This window comes from Ambystoma mexicanum, chromosome 11 (assembly GCF_040938575.1).
Source record: "Ambystoma mexicanum isolate Mex_15411 chromosome 11, UKY_AmexF1_1, whole genome shotgun sequence".
Taxonomy (NCBI): domain Eukaryota; kingdom Metazoa; phylum Chordata; class Amphibia; order Caudata; family Ambystomatidae; genus Ambystoma; species Ambystoma mexicanum.
The window spans coordinates 883,751,399-883,775,492 of record NC_090934.1 but is presented as its reverse complement, the minus strand read 5'-3'; the positions used below and the strand labels follow the sequence as shown (position 1 = coordinate 883,775,492).

The following is a 24,094-nucleotide window of genomic DNA, read 5'->3' as shown; positions in this document are numbered from 1 at the left end:
GCAGACCTCTGCTCTAGGTTAAAGCCTGGATTTTTCAACAGGCTGGTACCTTTGAAAGGCTAGTAGAGTTGTGGTAAACCCAGCCCAAGTGCCTGAATGATTCACTGGCATGTACCTGAAGATGCGCCTAGCATATCCACCATCATATCAGCCTTTCTATATAGTCCAGTCAGTCTCTACCAAAAATAATTAAACTTAGTGATAATGGCCAGTAGAAAACTACACACATCTGCATATCACTTGGGCTTTAGGACCAGCTTGCAGTAGAGGGCGGTTTCACATGAACCTACTCGTCATAACTGTTATGACCCCTGGTGAGGGGTGTGAAACCATCAATCCTAAGAGTAAGGCTGGGTTCCAAATGGACCATTGACTAAACTCTCTATGGGCAGCCAGGGAGAAGGATGGTGAAAAGAGCCTAGAATAGATAGAGCCTCCCCCCCAAAAACTAAACGTAGGACCTGCACCCGGTGGTAAACTCATCCCATTATAATGATACGGTGTAGGGAGTAAAGGGGACCCCTACACATAGGCAACACACTTTACTTAGTCATGAACCGGACTCACACACACGAGCGAGTGCATGAACATCCCAGCATTCCCACCCAGCCTCTAACATACAGTAGAGCAGGTAACGGCATGTAAACTGCTAAGTGTAGTACATAGAGGGAGTGAAGGGGTTAACCAATTTCAGCAATAGCTAGGTCACCAAAAGTCAGAATACAGTCGACTTATGATACCAGACCAACATGCTCTCAAAACGCTCCTAGAAATGGGCAAATGCAATATAAGGTACGTGACATAAAAATGGCGTCTTTGAGGTGAAACTCTAGTAACTGCTGAACCCATATGCATGCATTGGTATTGGCCGACCCCTTACCCTCACCCAGAATAATTTGGCTCACACAATATTGTCAAGTGTTGGCAATAAAAGGCCGTAGGATTTTATGTACAGATATGGTTATGGAGGTAACAATAATCACATATCATAATAGTAACATACTTTTGGGCACCGGGTCCTGAGGTTACTCCCTCTGGCCCGTGCCGCCACACGCAGGCAGGTTGATGGCTGACCGTGTTCCCCCGAAAGTATCTCCTAGTGACAACACCTGGAGGCTAGAGATGCTGAGATTTCTCGAAATAAATGTTCCATGGCCTAGTTTGATAAATGAGTGCCATCTTTGAGAAAAAGGTCTGTGTCTCCCAGTGTAATAGCCTGGTGCTTTATGAAGCCCAGTCCACTTGCTGTACAGAATTTCTCCAGCCCCCTGTTGAGTTTTCTTCTAGAAATGTCTACAGATTTGTAGCAGTTGGCCCCTTGCCATTTCTTTCTGGGTAGGATGGCCGAGACATATATTTCTGTTTCCCTCCAGTTGTGAGAAATGCCTGCTAGGGAGGAGCAAATGTCCTCAAATAAATTTCTCCTTCCAATGGAAACCAGATCATTGCCCCCTAGGTGTATAATCAGAAATTCTGGTGGGTCTCTGTCTGCGACCAGCTCCGCTAGTGTTTCATGGATATCGGCCAATCTTAGGCCTCTGTATCCCCACCATGAAGCAATGGTGTTTCTGAAGGGTGCCCCTTCTTTGGTCTCTTCTGCCCATCGGCCCGTCCTGAAGATAAATGAGTGGCCGACTGTCCATGCTGATCGGAGTGGGGGGGAGAAGCAAAGTGAGGAAGGATGGCTATACTAGCTGTGGTCTGATGTATCTTTTGTAGCAATCTGACTTCCATCCTCCTATGTTTTTTAGCTGTAGAAGTGCTAGGCCTCCTTGCCATGCTGAGGTGGCGGCACCTATTCTGAAGGAGTGGGTGCCAAAACCCTTGGGGTCCCACCCTGCTTTGCTGATTGCTTTCATCAGCACCCCTTTAAATTGATAGCGGCTTAGTGCCGAGGAGTCCTTGTGGATTAGGAACCCCCCCCCACCTTGGGCGTTTGTGTGTAATAAAGGTTGGTGATACATGCCGGGCAGTTTGTTGTCTCATCAATACAACAAATGTTGATGGTTCTTTTGGCCCCAGTATTTGACTGTTGGATTTCTATGCTGACGCTCTCCTGTCTAACCCTGACCTCCATGACACCCAAGCTTTTTGTGGCCTTGGTGCTGGAGGCGATAAGTTCTCCAACACGGAACGCCCCGAAGTATGCCAGGAAAAAAGCTGTTTTGAATAATATGATCTCGTATGGATGCCAGCAAATGGCTTCCAGCTGGCTTGCTATTTGTACCAGTTTGTTGAAGTCAAGAGGGCGGCGGGTGTCCACTTGGGGGCCCTCTATTCTGCCCCATCCTTTCATTGCGTAGGAAATTAGGGCATTCTGGCTGGGGTCTGAATCACCCCGTATTTTTGAGAAATATGAGATTGCAACTAGGTGTCTTTTTGGCCAGTCTCTCTTAAAGCCCTGCTCATGCGCCCATTTTAAAAATATTTCTATGTCTTTAATCGTTATTAACTCTACATGGTTTAAACCTGTACTCTAATACTGATTGTAAGCACTTACTGTACTGCGCTGCGGTAGGGCTTGTCAGTGCTTTCTCTGCCATCTCTGTTAGGAACCCTGGGCCAGGGTTCGTGATTCCGGTGGGCAGTGGGTTTTTGGCACCCGTTTTTGAGGTGCCTGATTCTTGTTGGGCATCCCGGCCTGGGCTCTCTGGTGCTGGCGTTGATGCCGTTATGTTGTTGGCACCTGTTTTTGAGGTGCCTGGTTCTTGTTGGGCATCCCATCCTGGGCTCTCTGGCGCTGGTGTTGATGCCGTTATTCTTGATTTCCCATCATTGCCCAGAATTCCACTGCTATCGGCGTCATCTGCTCTTGGGTGTGTGGCACTAGCTCCTGGAATCTTGGCCACTGAAAGCGAGATAAAGCATCTGCAATGTTATTATCTGCCCCCGAGATGTGCTTTGCTTTGAACACAATGTTTTCTTGTAGTGTGACTGCTGTGATGGATGTAGGACTTTCAGCACTAAAGAGCATTTGGTAGACCTTCTGTTTATGGAGCCTACTACAGCCATGTTATCGCACCAGACCAAGAGTTCCGTGTTAGCTAGCTGCCTGTCCCAGATGTGTAAGGTTAGCCAAATGGGAAATATTTCTAGGAGGGTGATGTTTTTTGTCCACCCTGCCAGTTGCCATGAGTTGGGCCAGTGTCCTGCCACCCATTCTGAGTCTAGTATGGCTCCAAACCCCTTGCTCCTGGCTGCATCGGTGAAAAGAACCCTTTTTGTCCATGTGTTCAATGGCGTTCGCCAAAGTGAGGTCCCGTTGAAATCTTTAAGGAAATTCCCCCAAATTTCCAGATCTTGTTTCACCTCTGTGCTTAGCCGGATGTGTAGGTGGGGTTTGGTGTATGATTTGATTTTTAGCTCCAGACTTCTGGAAAATACCCTCCCCTGAGGAATTATTCTGGTTGCGAAGTTGAGACTACCTGCTAAATATTGAATTTCTTTTACTGTGCCCTTGTCTTTTGTTGTCAGGCCTTGTATTTTCTCCAGGAGTTCTGCTATTTTTGTTTTCGGGATTTTGCATAAGCCCCTTGCAGAGTCTATTTCAATACCCAGGAAAATTATGTTGGTGGCTGGTTTGGTCATTTTTTCCGTTGCTAGAGGTATGCCCCACTGTGAGGCCATTTCTTCTAGTTTCACCAGGGCCCTGCTGCATTTTTCAGAATTTGCTATTCCCATTGCCATGAAATCATTGAGGTAATGTACTATTTTGGTCCCTGGTCTCTGTTTTTGGAAAGCCAATTGAAAAAAAGAGCTGAATTGCTCAAATAGGGCGCAGGATACTGCGCACCCCATGGGGAGGTATCTGTCTACATAGAATTTGTTATTAAAAGTAAAACCTAGCCATTGCTGAGAATCTGGGTGGACTGGCAATAGTATGAAAGCGGATTTGATGTCCAGTTTGGCCATCAGGGCGTTCCTGCCACATTCCTGTATAAGTCTTACCACCTCTTGGAAGTGTGTGTAGGATACCGCAGATTCCGTGTGTGGAATGCCGTTGTTTAGAGAGTGGCCTTTGGGATAGGATAAGTGATGAATTAACCTCATTTTCCCGGGTTCCTTTTTGGGGACCAATGCTAGTGGTGATATTATGTAATCTTTGAGGGGCATGTGGTCCCAAGGTCCTGCAATCCTGCCTAGTAGTAATTCCTTCTTGATTTTGCTCTCCACCATTTGGGGGTTGTCCCTGGCTGATTTCAGGTTCATCGGGACATTCTGCGACTGTGTGCCCCTGAAAGGGATGATGAAACCCTTGGTGAAACCCTGCCACATGGCCTCGCTGGTTTTCCTGTCTGGGTAATTCATGAGTGCTTCTCTAAAATTGTTTGGGTTGATAGGGTTTCTGAGTGGTGCTAAACCTGGGGTTGGCGGGGAGGGGTTGGTGCTAATCTTTTGAATTTTTGGCTGGCAGTCTGGTGCAGTTGCTTGCTGCGTGGTCACTGTTGCAGTTTGCAAGTGTGTTTGTACAAGCATTCCTTTCCCCATGTGCACAGGTTTTTTCCAAAATTCCTGCATGGAATGTTGGCTTTTGGAGAGTGGTTTTTGTTCTGCCTGTGGGCATTAGACTTAGCCGTCCATGGATGATTCTTCCGAAAGGGCTGTTCCCCCTTTTTGTGTTTTTCGTTGTCAGTAATTCTGGGGCCCTGTGCATTTTTGCTATTTTTGGAGGTTGTTTGTGCGACCTCTTCCTCTGATGGAGGCTCGGCATTTAGCATGTATAAGTCATTCTGGACCTCGTCCCATTCTATGGCTGGCCTCTCTGACATGCTTCTCCTAAATCTAATATCATATGCTAGCCAGGTCTTCCCTTTTTGAGCGATTTTTACTTCTCTTATTTTATCCATGTATGCCCATAGTTTTCTGCCATCATTGGAGAATTTTTCTTCATATATCGTTGCCAAATGGCAAAGGCCTGCAGCCAATTGTCCCAATTCTGTTCTACCTGGGCGTTTCTGGATATGGCTTTCTCCTCTATCTTTTTGGGATCCCTTAAAGCATCTTTCCCTTTGTGTTGGGCTTCTATAAGTGAAAAGATTTCGATGAACTCTTTGGCCCATATGGCCTCTTTGATTGTGGTATCAATGTTCCATGCTAGGCATCTTTTGTATCTATTTAGTATTTCGGTCTGGAAGGATTTCAATTTTAAGTCTAATTGGGCATTGCAGATCATTACCATGTCTGTTGAGCTGTTGCTGCTTGCCCCTGTCTGCCCCAAAGTGTCTGTATTGGGGGTTACCCATGCTTTTAAAGCACTTGTTGGGTCTGTTGTTGCTGCTGTTGGTGCAATTGTGGTGGCTGCTGTTGGTGTTGCTGGCACCTGTGGCAGTGGTGTTGCTGGGGCCGGTGTTATTGGGGTTGTTGCTGGTGAGGGGGTCACAGTTATGGCGGGTTCTAGAGGTATGTTAGGGTTTATGGGTCCCGTTCCCCCTGCGGGGGATAGTTGTTTCCCCCTGATTTCGACCAACAATTGTTGCATTTCATACATGTTTTTGCATAATTTTTCCCGTTTTTTTTGTTAGATTTTCTTGCGCCTTATGTTACCTTCCTTCTCTTTGATGGTGTTGTGTCTTCATCTTGACTGGGTGGTATGGGTGCCCCTTCCTTTGGTAGGGCATACATATTTTCCCTGACCCATGCCCAACCATAGTGTTCCGTCGCCTCGATGGCTGCTAGTAGGTGAGGTGATTTGGGCTTTTGTGCCGGTGTTGGGGAGTTCCTGCGATTTTCGTTTGGGACCCATGTTTCTTTTTAGCCTGTTTGAACACAAGGGGAAAAAAAATTCTTCAAATGACTGGCTGTTGTATTTGTGGGGATTCTTGTGAGCTTGCTATGTTGTTGCCCGTGTTGGGTAACTGGTAGATGTTGCCCAAACAATTATAAGGCTTATTTTCAGTCAAGTGCCTTCACCCCCCAGCGCTGGCCTGTTTCTGAATCTCTGTGTTGTTGCCCCTGCTTGCACCCCAAGTTTACTGTCACATAACGATTTTAGTGGCTAATAACCTTTGTTTGTGCCGAGTTCCAAATCAGGGTACAAATTATGCTCTGTTGTTCTTTGTACATCAATCGCATATTAAACACAATTAATGACACTATAGGCATCTGAGCGCTGCTTATTATTACCCGGGTCTCTTTCCAAAGCCCCCAATTTGTGTAAGTTCGAAACAGGATAAGTGAAGTGTACAATTATGGCCGTTGTTGGTCTGGACCTTAGTAATGCATTTGTATAGTGCTGTAAAGCCTTAGGTATCTGTGTCCTGCTTATTATTGCCCCAGGACCCGTTTCCTTGCCTGCCCCGGTCTTTTGTGTTAGGTTTATAAAGCAAAGTTTCCCCGCGGCCTGGGATTAGACCTTGCTACATTCCTTTCTGTAATTGACAAACAGCGTGCGTTCTGAGTCTGCCAGAAGATCTGCTTCTTGTCGGCTGCCCGTGGATGTTTATACTAGTGCACGCGTTGAAACAGTAACATTCATTTTTCCCTCGCAACCCGGCGTAGCGGCTCACCTGAAAGCGACAGCTGAAGTTGATGCCACCTACACCGGGCTGCTCCGTTAGTTCCTCCTTCCTTCGTTTGAGGTGGGCTGGAGTCCTGCTTCCACATGGCACGTCCCTGGGGACTCTCTTCTGTTTATCCAGTGTTCGCCGCTCGCTTCCCGGGCTGTGATGATCTGAACAGTACAATGTTCAGAGAGGGAAAAAGACACTGCAAATGCAACAAACTTCTTAGAGTTTGCTAAAGAAGCAAAGGTTGGAAGACACTGAGTAAACGGTGAACCTCCTGTTTGTTTGGGTCCCCGTTCAGGGTCCACAAACAGATTACGTTTTCTCAGAGCAGGCTGATCTTATTTATAAGACCCAGGGGAGCCCTGGGTCTTTGATGTGTATAGTAGTGGAGGCTGTGTTCCAGCCCCCGGCCGGGTAGCCGACTGTCTGGCCCCCTGGGCGGGGCAGGTCTTTGAAACTGGGCCCTGCCTGACTGTTGGTTTCCTTAGGTGCTTAGCACCTTGCTGATTGGAGGAAGGGTGAGGTGATTGTTCACACCTCACCCTTCCTCAGCTTTGTGTGCCAGAGACTGCGTGTCTCTGCAGCTAAGGAGGGGAAAGGAGCAGGCAAGGGGGGGTTGGGCTGCCCCTCTCCAGGCCTGATGATGGTAACATCAGTTACCCTGCCTTGCCTTGGGTGGCCCTGCGGCATTGCCCAGAACCCATGGCGTACCATTGACAAACATCTAAGTTCAGGTAAGTGCCCTTTTTTCACATTGGGACGAGCTGAAACATTTGAGAAAGGAAGAGAAATAATGGCACATAGTCCATCGGCAAGCAGTGATTTGGGTTAAAGACAGATATGTACTTGATCTACCCAAGAGATTAAACCAACCCCATGGAGCACCAGAGGAGACACCCTTGAAGAGCTCCAGTTGCAAGTTCAAGTCCCAGCCAGCTGGAGAAGAATGGATGCCGACACGATTCTGGCCAATAGAAGTCAAAGTCGATTTTTAGTAGAGGGGGTCCTCAAACACCCCATTACTCTCTGACCCAAGGGACCTCTGAAGATTACTCGAAGGAATATATCAGGACCCCAGCACGTAGGAACAAGTCATTATGGCACTAGTCACAGAGGAGTCAGGTTGGAAATGGAGGGGTAACCGATTAGGTACAGCATTGAGATAGGGCTCGGACAAGGATCTGATGCCCAGGGATTTGACCCTGGACCAGCAACGACCCAGACAGATGAAAAGATCCATGTTTTCAGGATGAAGACCCACCAACCAGAAGCAACAGTAGTGACAAGGTAGGTATCATATCGATGGAGGAATCCAACCAAGGTGATCCGGGCAAATGGAGAAGCAAAACGGTGCAGCCAGACAACAATGTATGGTCTCATGAAGGGTGTAATGAATGGAGGTGACCCAAAACAGCCCGAGATGGAGCTAAGTGAAATATGGTGACCAACCACTCTTCCAGGCCAGAGAGAATCCCTAACATGAGGAGCTTAGTCCAGGAAGATTTCACAGGGTAGCAACGATTCAGGAATGGTTATGGGACCGACAGTCCAGCTAGCAAGGAAGACTAGGGGGAAAAACAAGAAAAAGACAAGGGGGAAATGGTGCCAAGGACAACGGAACCAGGCTCCAGCCAACATGGCCAAGCCAAATCCCTAATGCAGTCACCCATCTTCATGGCAATCCTCCAGCAATTCAGATACGAATCAACTGATCTGATAAATATACCAGATCTTTCCTCGATAACCTGGCTCACTCAGTTTCTGGCTCAATGCTCCAATCACACACCAGGCAGACACACAGGTTTTTGGTAGACAACCAATCAAGCAAGCCCTAAAAACCATAAATCATTCAGGTCCACCCACTTGGGATGTGTATTAGGTCTGTCTGAGGAGGAAAACAGGGATAAGACAGTTTAAAGCAACATGGAGGGTGCAGGGCAGGGCAGGGCTTGGTGTCAGTCCATTATCCATTTTAGGCCTGTCCTGTGGTTCACACAGACACAGGGATGGTTTAGAACACACCTGTGAGGAACATGGCTTAAAACTTCATTTTTACGACAATGGCCAACATACTGGTGCATTGGTGGCTGAAAAGCACATTAGCAAAAGGGTTGCAGTGAAAGGTGGACGTCAGTAGAAGTCCCACTGGCCAAAGAAACCTGACAAATGATGCCAGTACCTAGGAATTTACGATTATCTGACAAATGGTGCCAATAGCTTGCATCTGATGTGAGTACCTTTTTACTGGGCAAATCATGTGAGTCTCTGTGAATATGATGCCTGATATATGGTGCGAGTGATTGGGCTTATGCTGGCAGTAGCTGGCAAATGGTGTGCGTAGCTGGCCATATGATGCCAAAACCTAGCAAATGATCTGAACACCCAGACGACAATGGCAATACCTGCCAACATTGAGTAAGCACAGGGGCAAATGGTGTCAGTTGTTGAAAGGGGCCTGCAAACATCTCCGCTCCTCACCGGCCGGTGCACACAGGGTGTCAATGCTCCCGCATAGGTGGTATGACGCAGGGCACGGAGGAGACACAATCTCAAATATGTAGGAAAAGGTTCCTGGCCCAAAACATATCCCGAGAAGGCCCAGGGATTAGAGGGTCCAAAAAATGAGGGTCTTCCGGTAGACTAACAACATCCTGAAGAAAACCGAAGAGCTCTGACACCCTTTCTGCCTGGCATTGGCTGCTTAAGTACCAACTGCCAGCCAGTAATGGGAGGAGGGCATCACACGTTAGGAGGCTGCAATGGCGAATACCCAACACTGCCACCCTCATTTGAGAGCAGAGCAAAGCACTCTAGACATCTTGCAATGGAAGAGCCTTCCTAAATTCTGCCAATGCCCCATAGAACATGGCCAGTGCTGGCACACTTGCCAACCCAAAGCCAGACAGCACGGCGTCCCAGAGCTTCCTGCCGGTCTCAACAGCCCCATATGGAAAACGTGAAAGGCTTTCCCAAATGCCCACCCTAGTCCGGTCTGATCCTCCGCTCGAAGATATAAACAAGTGTTGCTCGAACCAAATAGAAGCCCCATAATGCTCTGAGTGGCTGAACTATGTCTCATTGTTTCCCCGCACCACTCGCTCCCTGTGCCTGAGCATGTTGGCTAATGGCCTAATTTAGCACATCTCTCCCTCACTCTCCCATCCATTGTGTGCCTTCAAAGGTACTCTGAGAGGGCTTATCCCAAAGCTACATCCTCTCCCAATAGAAAAGGCAGAGTGAACACAGCAGGTGCCCTCGCCCTCCTTGCCCTTGATCATGCATCCAGTTAAACTATTCCATACCCCCCTTTCCCTTCCCCTCATATGGGCAGCATGCTGGAAGCTTGCCCGTCACGCATCTCGAGAAGAAACGCCCCTCTAAGGCAACACTTCAGAGGAAACTTGGTCACCTGGGAAATTAGAAGCATCTCGGAGAAGCTGACGCTCCTTAAATGCGTGCGCCAGAGTCTGACCCGGATACGGGCCCCCGCAGATCCGTGTGCACCCTGGGAGCAGCAGCGCCCATACTTATGTGCACTTGGGTCAGAGGCTCTATTCAAATGTCCGCCTGTGAGAATGGATGTCGGAGTGTGAATAGGGCCAGCTTCAGAGGGAGGAGGGCGTGCGGCTCCTTCTGACGCAAGGGAGAAAAATAAACAGCGTAACAGAAGATGGCATGAGAGCTGAGAGAAATGGTATGGGTTAAGCACTGTGCTTTAAATGGGCAGACTTGTCCTGAGGACCGGCACTTCTTTTATTTGCACAACATACTACAAGCATTTCTCAGCAGGAAGCCAATCCATTTAAAGGAGCAGTGCTGCCCCTTCTCGACAGTAAGCGGGTACTCTAAGACAGTGCGTACCTGCACTTCTGTGTTTTCACTTCAAGCACTGGTTAAAAAGCGTCGGAGCGGCAGCTTCTGTTGTGCCCGAACCAGGGCTTTAAGTGGCCCAGTGCTAGCCACGGTGGAGCAATGGCAGTCTCCAAAAAGCATTCCCGATCCGGGGCACTGTGGCCCTCTCCCGACCCTATAGCCCCACAACACTGACCCTCTCAGGCATTCCGTTCAGCCGAAGGGTGCCATAGGGCTACTTGCAGGTGTCGGTGCCTCTGGTTAGAAAAAGGAGAGACATCAGTGAATGCCTCTCGTTTTTTCTATGCTGAAGCACCAGCACCTGCAGGCAGGCCTTTATACAGTACCTTTTGAAAGGGCTGCCTGCTGGCGGTTGGCCCCTTTAAGAAACAAAGGAGAGGGGGCATTCCGGAGCTAACCCCCCAGCAGGCAGCCCTTTCACACAAGGAACTGCATGGTTAAAGGGCTGTCTAGAGAATCCTCTCCCAGTGACATTTGTGGCCCGCACTACTGGACAATATTCCACCAATAAAGGAAAAATACAACCCCGCCCATTGCTGGCCTCAGTCTGTAGGAGATGTTTTTTGACAAATGCATGCATGGCCACCCCGAAGAATAGCGTTATCAGATCACCCCTAAACATGGCCCCACGCATCACCAAAAATATAGTTTATTAGGACCTAAGACGGGTTGAGACACGCATGGTGTGCGCTGAACTCAGTGTGGGTTTACTGGGCCCCTTTCCAGGCCTTCTTTAGCATTGGATTTGCTGTAAAGAGAGCGTTTCCTGCCTCTCTGCTGGGCCTCGGTCTCCCAAGGCCTACCCTCTGCATCCTCCGGCTTCAGCCACTTCCCAAAGCTGCCGGGATTACTGTCATTCAAAGGAAAGCATGGAATTTCCTTCCTGCGCCTCCTGCTGCCCGCACCATCCAGGCTGCAGTGGGCACAGGGCGGTGCAGCAGGCGACAGCACGAATGGCAGCCACCACGGACTGCACAGTGAGGTGAGTCAAAGGCTAGCTTTCACAGGGGCATGTAGGAAGCTCCAACGGGTACCTAGCTGCTCCCCTGCCGTTACTACCTCCCTCAATACCCCCTTTACACTGGTCCACCAGTAACCATCAGCCTCCACTAATAGGTACAAACAACTAGCAGTCACCAAAGATGGCCACTGGCCACGTCGCTGCCTCCCACCGCCAGCTAACACCAGTCACCAGCTCTCACCAAGCGGCAGCACCAGTTTCCACTAGCCAGCACCAGGTACGACCAGCCATCAGCACGGGTCTCATTCACTCCGGGTCCCCAGCAGCCAGCAGACCAGCACTTGTTTACAGCCAGTTACCATCAATCACCACCAGGTGACACTATTCACCTCCATCCACAGACACATGTTCTTACGCATTGCCAGTTCCCAACAGGCACTGCCAGCCAGGGGTGAACTGGGAACTAAAAGAGGCCCGGGAAATAATTGTCAAAGTGGCCCCGTTTTACACATTTTCAACAAGCTCAACCCTTTTCCTATTGGAACATTTGGAAATACCGCACAAAAGAAGCCAGGGTGCAGAGGCCTACCAGGAAAACTCCAGATTTCCCTACAGGCCAGTCCACCCCTGCTGACAGCCCCCCGCCCCCAAAAAACGGTTGCAAATTAGTATAGATGGCCACCATTAGTTAACACCAGCAATTCACAACCAAACAGCTACAACCCGTTGCTTCCGTTCCTCCACAATTCACCACCAGTCTACTGAAGTTACCAGTTGCCAGCACCACACGTCATTTTTCATTTTCAGTCAGTACCAGCCACAACGGTGTACTGCATTTGCCACCAGTCACTGCCAGTTTAGCTAAATCATCCACATCCACCAGAATTAACATGCATTGGCAAGTCAGTCAACATTCCTATCAATTACAAAACTGGTCACAACCACTTGGAAGACACCAAGTGTATTCCAGTCACCACTCCACTGTAGTCCCCACCATTCAACAACAATCTAGTCTGCTCACAATCATTCTATTCCACCAGTCACATGCTAGTCTAAACTAGGCACCACCTGCTACAACCAATCTATCCAGAACTACCGCAAGTCACCGCCAGGCGGAAAAACACACACAGGACCTTTCTTCTCTGCTCAACCCCAGAGTTGTGTTCTACTTGGTACCTGTGACCCAACTGGCGAGATGGCTTAATGAAAAGTGGGCAACAGAGCGTTCTTGTGCAGGCAGTGGCTGGTGCTGGTAGGGCATGGTGTAGAGGAAAGCAGATGGCGCCAGCATCAGCGCAAGGCCTATTGTATGACTCCGTACATTTAAAAGAAATAGGTAGCAGTTTTGGACCTTAGTGCCACTGATGTACCCTCTCCACTCTATTATGTATCTGGGTCAGATGGTGCGATTGCCTGCCTGTTTCTAAGTATATCGTCTGGTTCACAGTTACCATTGGTCCCCCAGTGGCAGGAGGGCTTGGTTGCTGGTGCTGCACTTTATAATGTCATTGGCACCCTTGAGACGCATGCAGTGGTCGAAGTGTACAACAAGAAGTATTGGAACTATGCTCCCTACTGGCTTGCCCCCACTTCCCACAAACACCATCGCCATGCCCACACCCATGCACAATAGAAAACCCCAAACACATGCACCTGCTGTTAAAGGGAACGTTCAGTGCAGTGCACTGAAAGTGCAAGTTTCAACTTCTTCCTACACTTTTATTTTAAAACCAAACCATTCCGGAACTGTTTCTTTTTAAAATATAAGTATAGGAACGGTAAAACGTTATTAAAAAAAGTAGAGGAGCACTGCTCCCATCCGCTCCCGCCCACTTTGACCACTGGGCGCGTGTTTGATGCTTCCACTCTGTTTCCAGGAATGTGTGCTTCCTTTCCTGGCTTCTTTGGAGAAGTTACAGCCCTGTTCTTAAAGGGTCGCCTGTGTTACTGAGGGGATCCCCTCTGGATCTGTAGAATTGAACTTGGCTGCCTGGTAGCACTGCCTCCCCGCTCACCACCCTTGGTGGCCTTCACACTCTGTTTCTGGTGATTGCCGCGGGGAACTTTACATGGCACACGGAGAGGATTGTTACGGTTTATTACACGGCACACGCCAGCTAGGCAACTCCTTGCCCTACAATGGATGTGGTGCACAATAAAACACTTTTTATTTTGAATCAACTACAGGTTCTTTTGATTAGGCCTCCAACCCGCCTCGCACCCAACCTCCACAAACACCCCATGTCACAATGGACTAGGAACCAGGCCGGTGTGTATCAATAAGATATTTATTAATTTAGTATACAATGTAAAGGAGTATAATCAAAATACAGCAGCCACCAAAGTTGTGGCAACACAAAATGCAATAATATCTACAAAACAACCAGGTTAAGATATCCTATTACAGTTAATTCCGACTTTTTTTAATGGCAAACCGAAAAATAACAATTTACCACAAAGTGATAACCCCTACAGTTACACCCTCCCCCCTGCAACATTCACCCCAAACAGCATTTGGACTTGATTCCTTTGAATGGAAGGCAGTGGCAAGGAGTAGGAATATAGAGGGAAAATCGGTTTTACGGTAAAGCCCATGGCCTCAAGATGGGAATCCAGCAAATAAGGGGAAACCTGTTTTTGGAGCAAAAGGAAAGAATGGGGGTTTGGCTATTTCTCACAACTGTTAAGGGACAGAATAGAAGGAAATTCGTATTGCTTACACTTAGGCGATAGGCAAAGTTTTAGAGAATACTAATCAGCACACCTGGGCAAAATAGAAATACAGTAGGAAAATTGGTTTTGGGAAATAGAAAATGTAAAGGGAAAATACAGTGTCAAATGGAGGTTTGTTTAGACTGGGGCTTACAATGACAGGCAGCTCAGGGAAGAGGTTTAGCTTACAGTAGGAAAATTGGGTTTCAGTGACAAGGACAGAGGGTCATAACAGGTACACTTCTAGGCAAAAGGGATTGCTCACAATGGGAACAACGGTTTGGGTTTAATAGAACAGATGCAAATAGGAATTTGTTTGGTAATGCACACAATATGGTAATTCGGTTTTTAGTTACAAGGAGAATAATTCTTTTGAGTCAACACTTTACTGACTATAACAATTAGATAAAAACTCCAGGAACAAGGTATTTGATTTTGAATTGCAAAAATCTTGAACCGTAAATTTCAATGGGGGAATTAATTGATTTACTTACAAAAATAGTAACGATTTACACCGCCAGTGCAGGTTTTTAATGGGGATATGCTAACATAGTCAGGCAAACAAGAAATTCTTCTATGGGGAGATGACTGGACTACATGGGCAATTGGGGTTTTCAATGGGAAACATTGGATGTACTACTACAAAAATGAAGGGTTTATGCAATTTAGAGCTGTTTTTTTTGTTGCTACTTACATAGCAAGCCTTGGTTTAGGATTCAGAAAAGCCAGCTGGATCTCAGGACACTGGACAGATAGGGCAAGTAGTCTGGTCACTGCACTCTCAGAGATGGTAAGGTTCAGCAGCCTTCTCTCTGTCCTCCTTCTCTTGTCTCCCCGGTTTTTGTGTGTGTTGAGTCCTAGTACAGTCCCCCTTTATATAGCAGAAATGACATTACCAATTTTACAATCTATGTGGAGTACCCTGTAATTATCTCTGCCGCTCAGATTGGACAGTTACCATCCCTCTCTCCGCGCCCTGCCAGGATTGGTTCAGGGGAGCAGAGACCATCTGTCTGTTTGCATTTATTACCATTCTCTGTTCTCATTACGTTTTTGCAAAAACTAAGTATGTATCATAACTTCATAATTATACTAGCCACTGCCATATGAAACAGATTTGCTGTTTTAGTTGATCATGGGGAATTAGATAAGCCGATCGCCAAATCCGTATGATGTAGAATGGCTATGTGGCACATTGTTGTCATTTACATAAAATTTACAACAGTTATGAATCTGTAAATGATCAAGCATGTTCCTAATTTCATTTTCCATCTTTTGACCAACTGTCACATTTGTCACATGTTCAGATCAGCCAGAAAAATACTCTAACTGGCCATTACAGTCCCCAAAGTCCCATGTAAATGCAATTTATATCCCCAAAACCGCCTGGAAATTACATGAACAATGGCATAACATTTAAATAAATCCTTAGTCTGATGGCTGCGCAAAATAGCTAAGAATGAAATAGTCTTCTATATGAATGATGAGTGTGTCTGTCAGAAAATGGGCTGGCTGCTTCATCCCCCACAGCCATCTGTTCCCCTGGGTCAGCCTGTGACCAGAGTGTTTTTATGAGTCTCTTTGAAATGGCAATTTGCTCTTTGATGTGGGTGCAACAATGACTCATACATTCTTGTCATGCTTCAGCCACGTTTTGCCTTCTTTTGAAATCTCTGGGCTCCTGACTTCATGTCTGCAGAACAGGGAATTATGACACCTCCCGCAACATCACATTTTATTACAGGATTGTTAGAGGATAGGTGTAAAATCCAGCTGGACGTGGGGCTTGTCATGGTGAAGTTCCTGCCTCAGGCCAAACCAGTTTTTCCTGAAGTAGTGTCTTTTCACAGGTTACAGGATTTTTGTGGGTTAAACCTAATATACATTTGCTTTGGTCACCCCCCCACATCATGTTTCCCTTGCATTTTCTGTGTTAGCAGTGATATCTGTTTCCATTGTGGGTTTTTAAAGCCGTATTTATTTGCAACACATGTCCAGGCCGTTTCTGCTTTTAATGTTTAAAATCCTGTCTTGCAGGTCACATGATTCTTTGATTTCTCCTTCTTGGGTGTATTTACATTGCTGCATGTCCATAGATGATGATGGGTAGGCCACTCTCCACATGGTTCTTTAATTTTACACAAGCACAAAAGAAAAACACAGGTCGTTTTTGGTTGCAGTGTTTAAAGGGCTGCTGTTCATGTGAAAGGGAAAGAAAAAGCCAGGCCATTTTTGGTTGCAGTGTATAACTGTAAAGAAACACCGGAGGGGTCTATCTGTACTCCTGCTCTCTATATGGTAGAGGAGACGCACAGAGGACCCCAGCCAAGATTCTCTATCACGGTAGCTATGGACAAGCAATCAAGGCTTAACCTCTCAGGAGGTGATGTGGGCTGGTTCTTAAGTACAGTGCAGTCCCCAAGCACCCACAAAGGAATGTCCACCCATTATGTTAGTGAAAACACAGTTCTTTATATAATTAAGGTTCAAGGTTATATACACAATCACAATAACTCACTTTGTGCTCAGTTAATCTACAATGGCAAATATATACAGAGTTCTACGTGGTACCACAATTATTATCAGATTTCATTAAAGTGCATCAACTGGACTTAGTTTAAATGTCACACAAATCAAGTAATAAAGAGAACCAAAAATAGACATCGGAGGAAAAGCAGTTGGTTAGAACAATTGGCAGAATACTGAGCCCCTACCACCAGGCACAGTTCTGTAGGAGGAACCCCCCACCTGGGCAACCTATAAATAAAGATATATCATACAAGCCCAGTCCATATATTGTTCACAAGAGTCTTATTTCCTTCTAAATAGTTCTACAACCCCAATGTACCTGAAATAGCAGAGTTTGACGTCGGGTCATCGATGGATCCTTCTTGAGCGTCTCCCTTTAAGGCATGATCCACAGATCGCCGAGATCCCACAAGGAAAAAGGGGAAACACTGTCATTGCAGCAGAATCTTTCGGTTCTTGCGGTGCTCGTTGACGATTGGTCAAAAACATCCTGCAAGCTGAGGTGTGCGGTGCACCTCGACGACGAGTGTTCGTTGCCGCAAGGAGTCAATGAAGAACTTTGGCCCAGCAAGGGCGTCAAGTCATCGGCATCTCTGCGGTCTTCGGGTGGCGGGAAACCCATCAATGGATTCTCCTCGGTCGTCGGCGGCCTTGACTTTCTCCAGCAGGACGAAAGCTGTCGACTGTGATGAACAAGAGAGTCCTTGGATCAAAATGTTCTTAGGCAAGGGAGCACAGTGGCTCCGGTCGGGGACGGCGGTCAGTGACGGTGGTTGGCTGTTCGGTGCTTCTCCTCGTTCTCCTCAGCGGTCCCCTTCTCCGGTCTGCGGCCTTTTGGTAGGTCTGTCTACCAGGGAGCTTTGGCAAAGATCAGCTGGTTCACAATGGTCCCTCATAGCTCAGGAAGAGGTCTGCTAGCCAGGTCCTCTCTTAGCCACGTTCTTGAAGGCACATCAGCTTTCCGATTGCAACATTATGGATAACATACTCATTATTGAATGCTATTGGGACTTAGCCTAGGTGCCTAATGTTGCCCTACATGCACTGCCTCAATCTCCTTGCGTTATTAAGACTTGGCCCAGGTGCCCAAACTGCTTCATCTGTTCTGCCTCTTCTAGTGTGCTATTGAGATGGTATTGTTATTGAATGTTACCGAGACTTAGCCTAGGTGCCCAATTTGCTTTACTTGCATTGCCTCACATGCCCTGTGTTCTTGAGACTTAGCCCAGGTGCCCAATTTTGCCTTACATGTACTGCCTTAAACTCCTTGTGTTAATAAGACTTGGCCCAGGTGCCTAAACTATCTTATATGTACTGCCTATTACTCTGCATAACATTAAATCTTCACCCAGGTGACCCATATGTACTGCCTATCTTGCAGCTCAACTGTCTAGCCTAAGTGTGCCCACATGTACTGCACTACTTCTACCGTTTAATTGGGAAAATGTTAAGCCTAATAACTCTGTTATACATACTGATGGTCACCCCCTTCATAGGTACTAGAAGCCAAGCCTGTCCGTCTGAGCTTCTACTAGTACCCTCACGAGACCCTAGCCTGTCTAAACTGACCGAGTCAGCTATGAATAATGCCACCACTGTCTCACTTAAACATACTAGTGCTCTAGGGACAGCAACCCATGTATCTCTACCATGCACCACATCTAGTAGAAACCTCAGACTCTGCACCAGATTAATGAAACTGCATGAACCCCTCAGAAGATCTCTACCTCCCCTCAATCCCAAATCAAACTATCAGCATACTATGCAACTTAGACATACTAAGCTATCACTGCCACCTTCCGCACACAATATAGAGGCCCTCATAACTAACAGTCCTAAGCGCAAGCTAACCCATCCCATTACAGCCAAGGCCCCTCCAAACTAAAGCCGCAACTGAGACCCCCCCATCAAAGGGGCACTTCTCAACGTGAGATTGCTCGTCGCCCATGCCCTGGACATAGCTGATCTAATCACAGAAGGTAACCTTGACTTCCTTGCGATTACAGAGACCTGGATACACAATGCGGCGGGACCCTCGCTTATGTTAGCCATCCCTGATGGCTACACAATAGTTAGACAAGACCGAGATGGCGCAAGAGGAGGCGGCATCGCTATCATCTCTAAAATGAGTCTCTCCCTCAGACTAGTTCCTACCCAACTGCTACCATCATGTGAAACCTTATCTGCAAAACTCCAGATAAACAACTCACAATCACTCACCATCCATCTAACATACAGAATTCCTGGTCTCATTGGTGCCTTTGAGGAGGATCTGCATAATGTACTTACCAATAACCTTAAACCTTCCTCCCAACTACTCCTATTAGGGGACTTCAACACAGGCTTTAATGACCCTACGGACAAAAAAGTCAGCAACCCACCCATTTGAAGGGGAGAACGATAGATTGGATAGTTGACTATAACTGCACAGCTACCATTTCTTCTATCACGCCTCTACCCTGGACAGACCACTCACTGGTGTCCTTTAACTTATCCACCACTAGACCTACTCCCACGGCCCCAATACTAGCGCCACCTTGCTTAACCAGAAATAAAAAGTGCATTACAGCAGAGAAAGTCATCCCTGCTATCCTACCCACTCTTAATGCATTGTCAGAAAATCTAGACCCCAGTATCCTAGTCCATGAATTCAACAATGTAATGCTCATTACTCTAGACAAAATAGCCCCACTGAAACTGAGAGCGAGTAAATCTAAAGCACATCTAAATAAATGGTTCACGCCACAGTTGAGAGACCTACGCCTCTTGAAAAGAAAAAGCAAAACTACCTGGAGGCTCTGCCCTTCCAATGGCAATAAGGAGAAACAAACCTCTCTCTCCTCGCTCTATAAGAATAAATCTGCCTAGCAAAACGTAACTCCTATGACGAACGTATAGCCAAATCAAACTCCAGTATGAAAGAACTCTTTTCGATTATAAAAGAACTAGAGTCACCAATAGCCATACCTGACATCTGCACCAAAGAAAAGTCTTGGTGCACAGATATCCAACACGCCTTAGCAAATAAAATTAACACGCTCCAAAATCAAATACAGTTGAAAAAACACTGAATCGCCCAAAAGTCCTCTAACCATCAATTCACCCACGGCTCATAACCCATTTCATTTCACTAAATTGTCTACCCTGGAAGTAGAAAACATGATCCTCTCGCTCAAACCTTCCATTTGCAAAGGTGACATTTGTCCTGCACAACTTATAAAATATGCTGCCAGAGACTTGTCCCCCTTCCTTTCCAAATTGATTAACGCCTCCTTCGCCTCAGGCACCATCCCTGCTAACCTCAAACAGTCATGGATGCTCCCTCTCTTCAAGAAGCAGACCTTAGACCCTCTGATCCCGACTAACTACCGTCCCATTACCACGGTAGCTCTTCTACTCAAAATACTGGACAAAGCTGCTTATAATCAGATTCAAAACCACTTAGAACTGCATAAACACTTAGGAGATAGACAATCTGGCTTCCGCCCCTTACACGGAACTGAAACTGCCCTAATAGATTTAAAATCCCAAATTGATGAGCTGAGAGACAAAGGGAAGACAGTACTTCTGCTACTCCTTGATCTCTCAGCAGCCTTTGATCTAGTGGACCATAAGGTCCTCTGCAGACATTTGGATTCTGCCGCTCACTTCTCACATGAGGCCATCAGATGGATTGAGTCATTCCTGAGCGAGAGAACCATGAGAGTATTCTCTCCATCAGCAATCGCAAACCCTACCCCCATCCTGTGGGTGTTCCTCAAGGCTCTTGTGTCTCCCCAACACTACATGACATCTTCACCAAGCCCCTGTTCGATGATTTGGATCATCTGGGTATCACCTACACTAACTATGCAGATGATACACAGATCCTCCTCCCACTTTCTGGGGATCACAGCAAGGACACGGAACTGGTGAGCAGAGTTTATCTTATCATCCAGGCATGGATGGCCACACATGGCCTCTGCCTGAACGATGATAAGACTGAACTAATAATCCTGGGCACTCATACCAACATTAAAAAACTAGGCCAAGAATTTTCCTCATTTAATATTGACGGGAATATCATCCTAGTCTCCAAGGACGTAAAAACCCTTGGTTTCTACCTTGATTCCACTTTGTCATCTGATAAACACTTAAAATCCTTGGCCTCTACAACGGCCTACACTTACAAGCTGATAAGAGCCAGTAAGCCATTCCTCTCCAATGACAGTTGCATGATCCTGGCTAGAGCCTTAATACTCTAGAATTGACTACTGTAATGCCCTATACAGTAGTGCTAATAAAGCTACCATCCGGAGGTTACAAATATTACAAAACAACGCCTTGAGAGCAGCACTCGGCATAAACAAAAGAACCCATATCTCCTCCATCAGACGCCAATATAAATGTCTATCTACTGATAACAAAATACAGCTAAAGATGCTATCTCTGACCCACAAAGCTCTAAACAATGCTGCCCCTAGTTACCTTACAAACAAACTCCACAGGAAAATCTCTCCCAGACCATCCAGAGCTGGCAACGCTAACTGCCTGGTAATACCTAGATACAGGCTTACCACGATCGGGGGAAATAGCTTCCCAGTGAAGGCAGCCAAAATTTGGAACCTACTGCCACAAGACCTGAGAGTTGATCAACCCTACCCACACTTCGAAAAAGTGTATCCAAACATATCATCTCCACTGACCCCTAGTTGCTCACCACCTGACGCTCCCCAGCCACACTTGCCCTGGTGTCATTGCTTAGATGACTATGTGCTACCTAATTTAGGGTAATACTAACGTACTGTATATATCTAGCGCAATATCTGCTCAATTGTACTATTATTGTATATTTTGTATCTATTTTAGATTTATATATGTATACTGGATCTTGTATAACTGTTTTATTCTGTAACCTGTAAGCTTTGCATTCTTCTTATCGTTGCGCCCTGTTACGCACGGGTCTGGTGTGCAAAAAAGTGAATAAACAAACAAACAACGAAGGGAACAGCGGTTCACCTTCGTCTTCTGGCTCGGCTTCGAGAGAAAGCATCAAGTATCATCTTCAGCTTCTGAAAGATTTCTAGCAGTAAGAGGCCCCCAGATATACTGTTGATCTCCAATCCACTCTGCTGGCTTACACTCAGGCATCCAATCCTTCAGAAGGGCATTCAGGCAGTCAGGCAGCCAATCGGCTCACAGTGCATTCAGGCCATTCTTCTCCATCCACACACTCACAACACAGAATGTTGATTTGGACAAGCACTCTGCCATTCAGCACTACACACTGCATTCATACGAGTTTCGGGCAGGACTGTCTCAGTCATTGTGTCAAACACCAGATAATAGACACCCATAACATGAAATGCATATTCATCACACACTCCATTCACCCAGGGCCCACCCCATGGGCGTACCCACAACATAGTCATTGGGGAAGGCTACAGCTGGTCTGGCCTGGACTTCCCCACACCACCATATATGGAACTTACTCCCAACAGCCAGTCAGGGGGAAGGGACAGAGTCAGGGCTTCCTGGGACTTCGGGAAAAGTAAGGTAACTGGCGATAGAAAGCAAGAGGCCACAGGGGCCATCTTGTTTCCTATCAGGAATCCACTGATTCCAATGACAGGGCCTGGGCATCCCAAAATGCAGGACGTGCAGGGCACCTGTCAATTCAGCACAGAGCTGCCACCACCCGGTACCGTGCTCTGTGGGCCACGCACAGGTGTCCAATAACATACACTAGGAGTAAAGGGTCATACTCCCACTCATGGGTGCAATAAGGGTATCCCATGGGTCTGTTCACCAAACCAAAAAAAGGAAAAGCTGCACCACCAAGAGTCCCACATGAACTCCTGCACGGAAAACAAGACAGAACATATATGATAAAACAATAAAGGACAAGGATTCGGAGGCCCTGTCCCTCCGATGCATTTTCAGCATCACAATAACTTCTTGCCATTCATGTGACGGGGAAAACAAAGCAGGGCTGATTTTGGTTGCAGTGTTTACATTCTTCTGTTCATGTGAAATGGAAAGCAAAGCAGGGCCGTTTTTGGTTGCAGTGTTTAAATGCTTGCCACTCATGTGACGGGGAAAATAAAGCCAGGTCGTTTTTGGTTACAGTGTTTAAATGCTGCTATTCAGGTGAAAGGGACTTCTGTTTGGGGCCTTTAAATGCACCCCACAGGATCAACACGTATGATGTCCTGGGTTGCAGATGCAAGCTAAGGCATTCAGGCAGGTCAGGTTGTAATTTTAAGAGTAAATGGATTGTTAGTAGAAGAGGGGCTTGATTGCTGGAGGGTGGCAAGGAAGGTTTTACTTCTCTCTGCAAGGTATGTAGTGAGGTGGAAAGTCTTAAATGATAGATATTTATTTGGGTAATTGAAAGCAATCTTTGTGTGACCTCATAGCTCAAAGTGCCATTCATGGCCGTCTAAATATAGCATGCATTGAATAGGTCAAGACAGAGTAATGAGACAATTGTTAATGTTAGCAATCAGCTAATCTATTATCAGATTCAAAGCATGGAGTTGTGGTATATCCCGCATGAGGCTAAACCGTGGCGAGTGTTGGATGCCCGAGGGTTCAAAATGGCGTGTAATGCCATTGAGCCATTAGCCGAGAATGTGCATGAGAAAAGAAGAACCAGCTGGTGCCAATGTGCTTGCAATTGTTGCGCATTGTGGCTGCTGTGTGACTTTGCTTGAAACAGTGGAATAATTACAGATGCTAACAAGCGACCTCCAGATGACTTCACTTGTTCTGGGCCTTCGTGCGGGGTTCCACTGAAGTGCAGGTTAGGTGCGGTGCTTGGCAACAGAACGGACAGGGCGTTTCCTAAAGGCAGTCAGAAAAGTTAGGGTCCTTTCCTCGGGCACTGGACACGGCTAGGTTAAAGAGGGCTCTGCACACAGCAGATCAAAACAGTCTTTAGCAGATTCCGGCGCTCCTCGCTGTATCGTGATAATGTGGGTGCAAGCAGCGGAGCAAAGGTCTATTACCCTTAGACTGTAAAGGGAAACAGGCAGAGGTTTAAATACAGTGTGCCTCTTTCCAAATGTGTATTAACAACACAGGGGTCATTTCTGCAGAGCTAATATCCTTGCTAAACCTTATTTAATAATGGAGGGAGACAGGGAGTAGGAGGGTGGAGGAGCACCTATTGACGGTATCGTGTGATAATGTTGCCTTGAAAAAATCTCCAGGTAGGTGACTTTTTATTCCTGACCCTTGAAACACTTTCCCCAAATATTCTCCGAGGGGAATAATATTATATTATAAACTCCCATTGTAGAATATTTGAGAAAAAGAACTTTAACATGTCATTGTGTCAAAGTTTCAGGTAACAGCCAAAAAGACAACATGTGGTCGTTGTGTACTTGACAAAAATAGTAACGTAACATAGAAACACCCTGTAGCATATATTTTGCCATGGTTGCCAAAATAACATTTCTGGCTACTTCAAAGCACTTTCACATACCGTAGCATGCTGCAGTGCTACTATCAAAGACCGGGTACAGGGAGC

The 24,094-nt window shown here is 46.6% G+C and overlaps 1 protein-coding gene across 2 annotated transcripts in view; it reads left to right on the top strand.

Moving 5' to 3' along the window:
• Positions 1–24,094, top strand: part of SYT8 (synaptotagmin 8) — a 244,849-nt gene that overhangs the window by 56,686 nt on the left and 164,069 nt on the right. Inside the window, exon 1 of one of the 2 annotated variants that reach the window (XM_069623949.1) lies at positions 11,251–11,361. The exons of the other annotated variant lie outside the window; for it this stretch is intronic. Coding sequence (XP_069480050.1) covers positions 11,333–11,361 — 29 coding nt within the window. The 5' untranslated portion in view covers positions 11,251–11,332. Of the gene's footprint in view, positions 1–11,250; positions 11,362–24,094 lie in introns of those variants that run through there. 2 annotated transcript variants of the gene reach the window in all.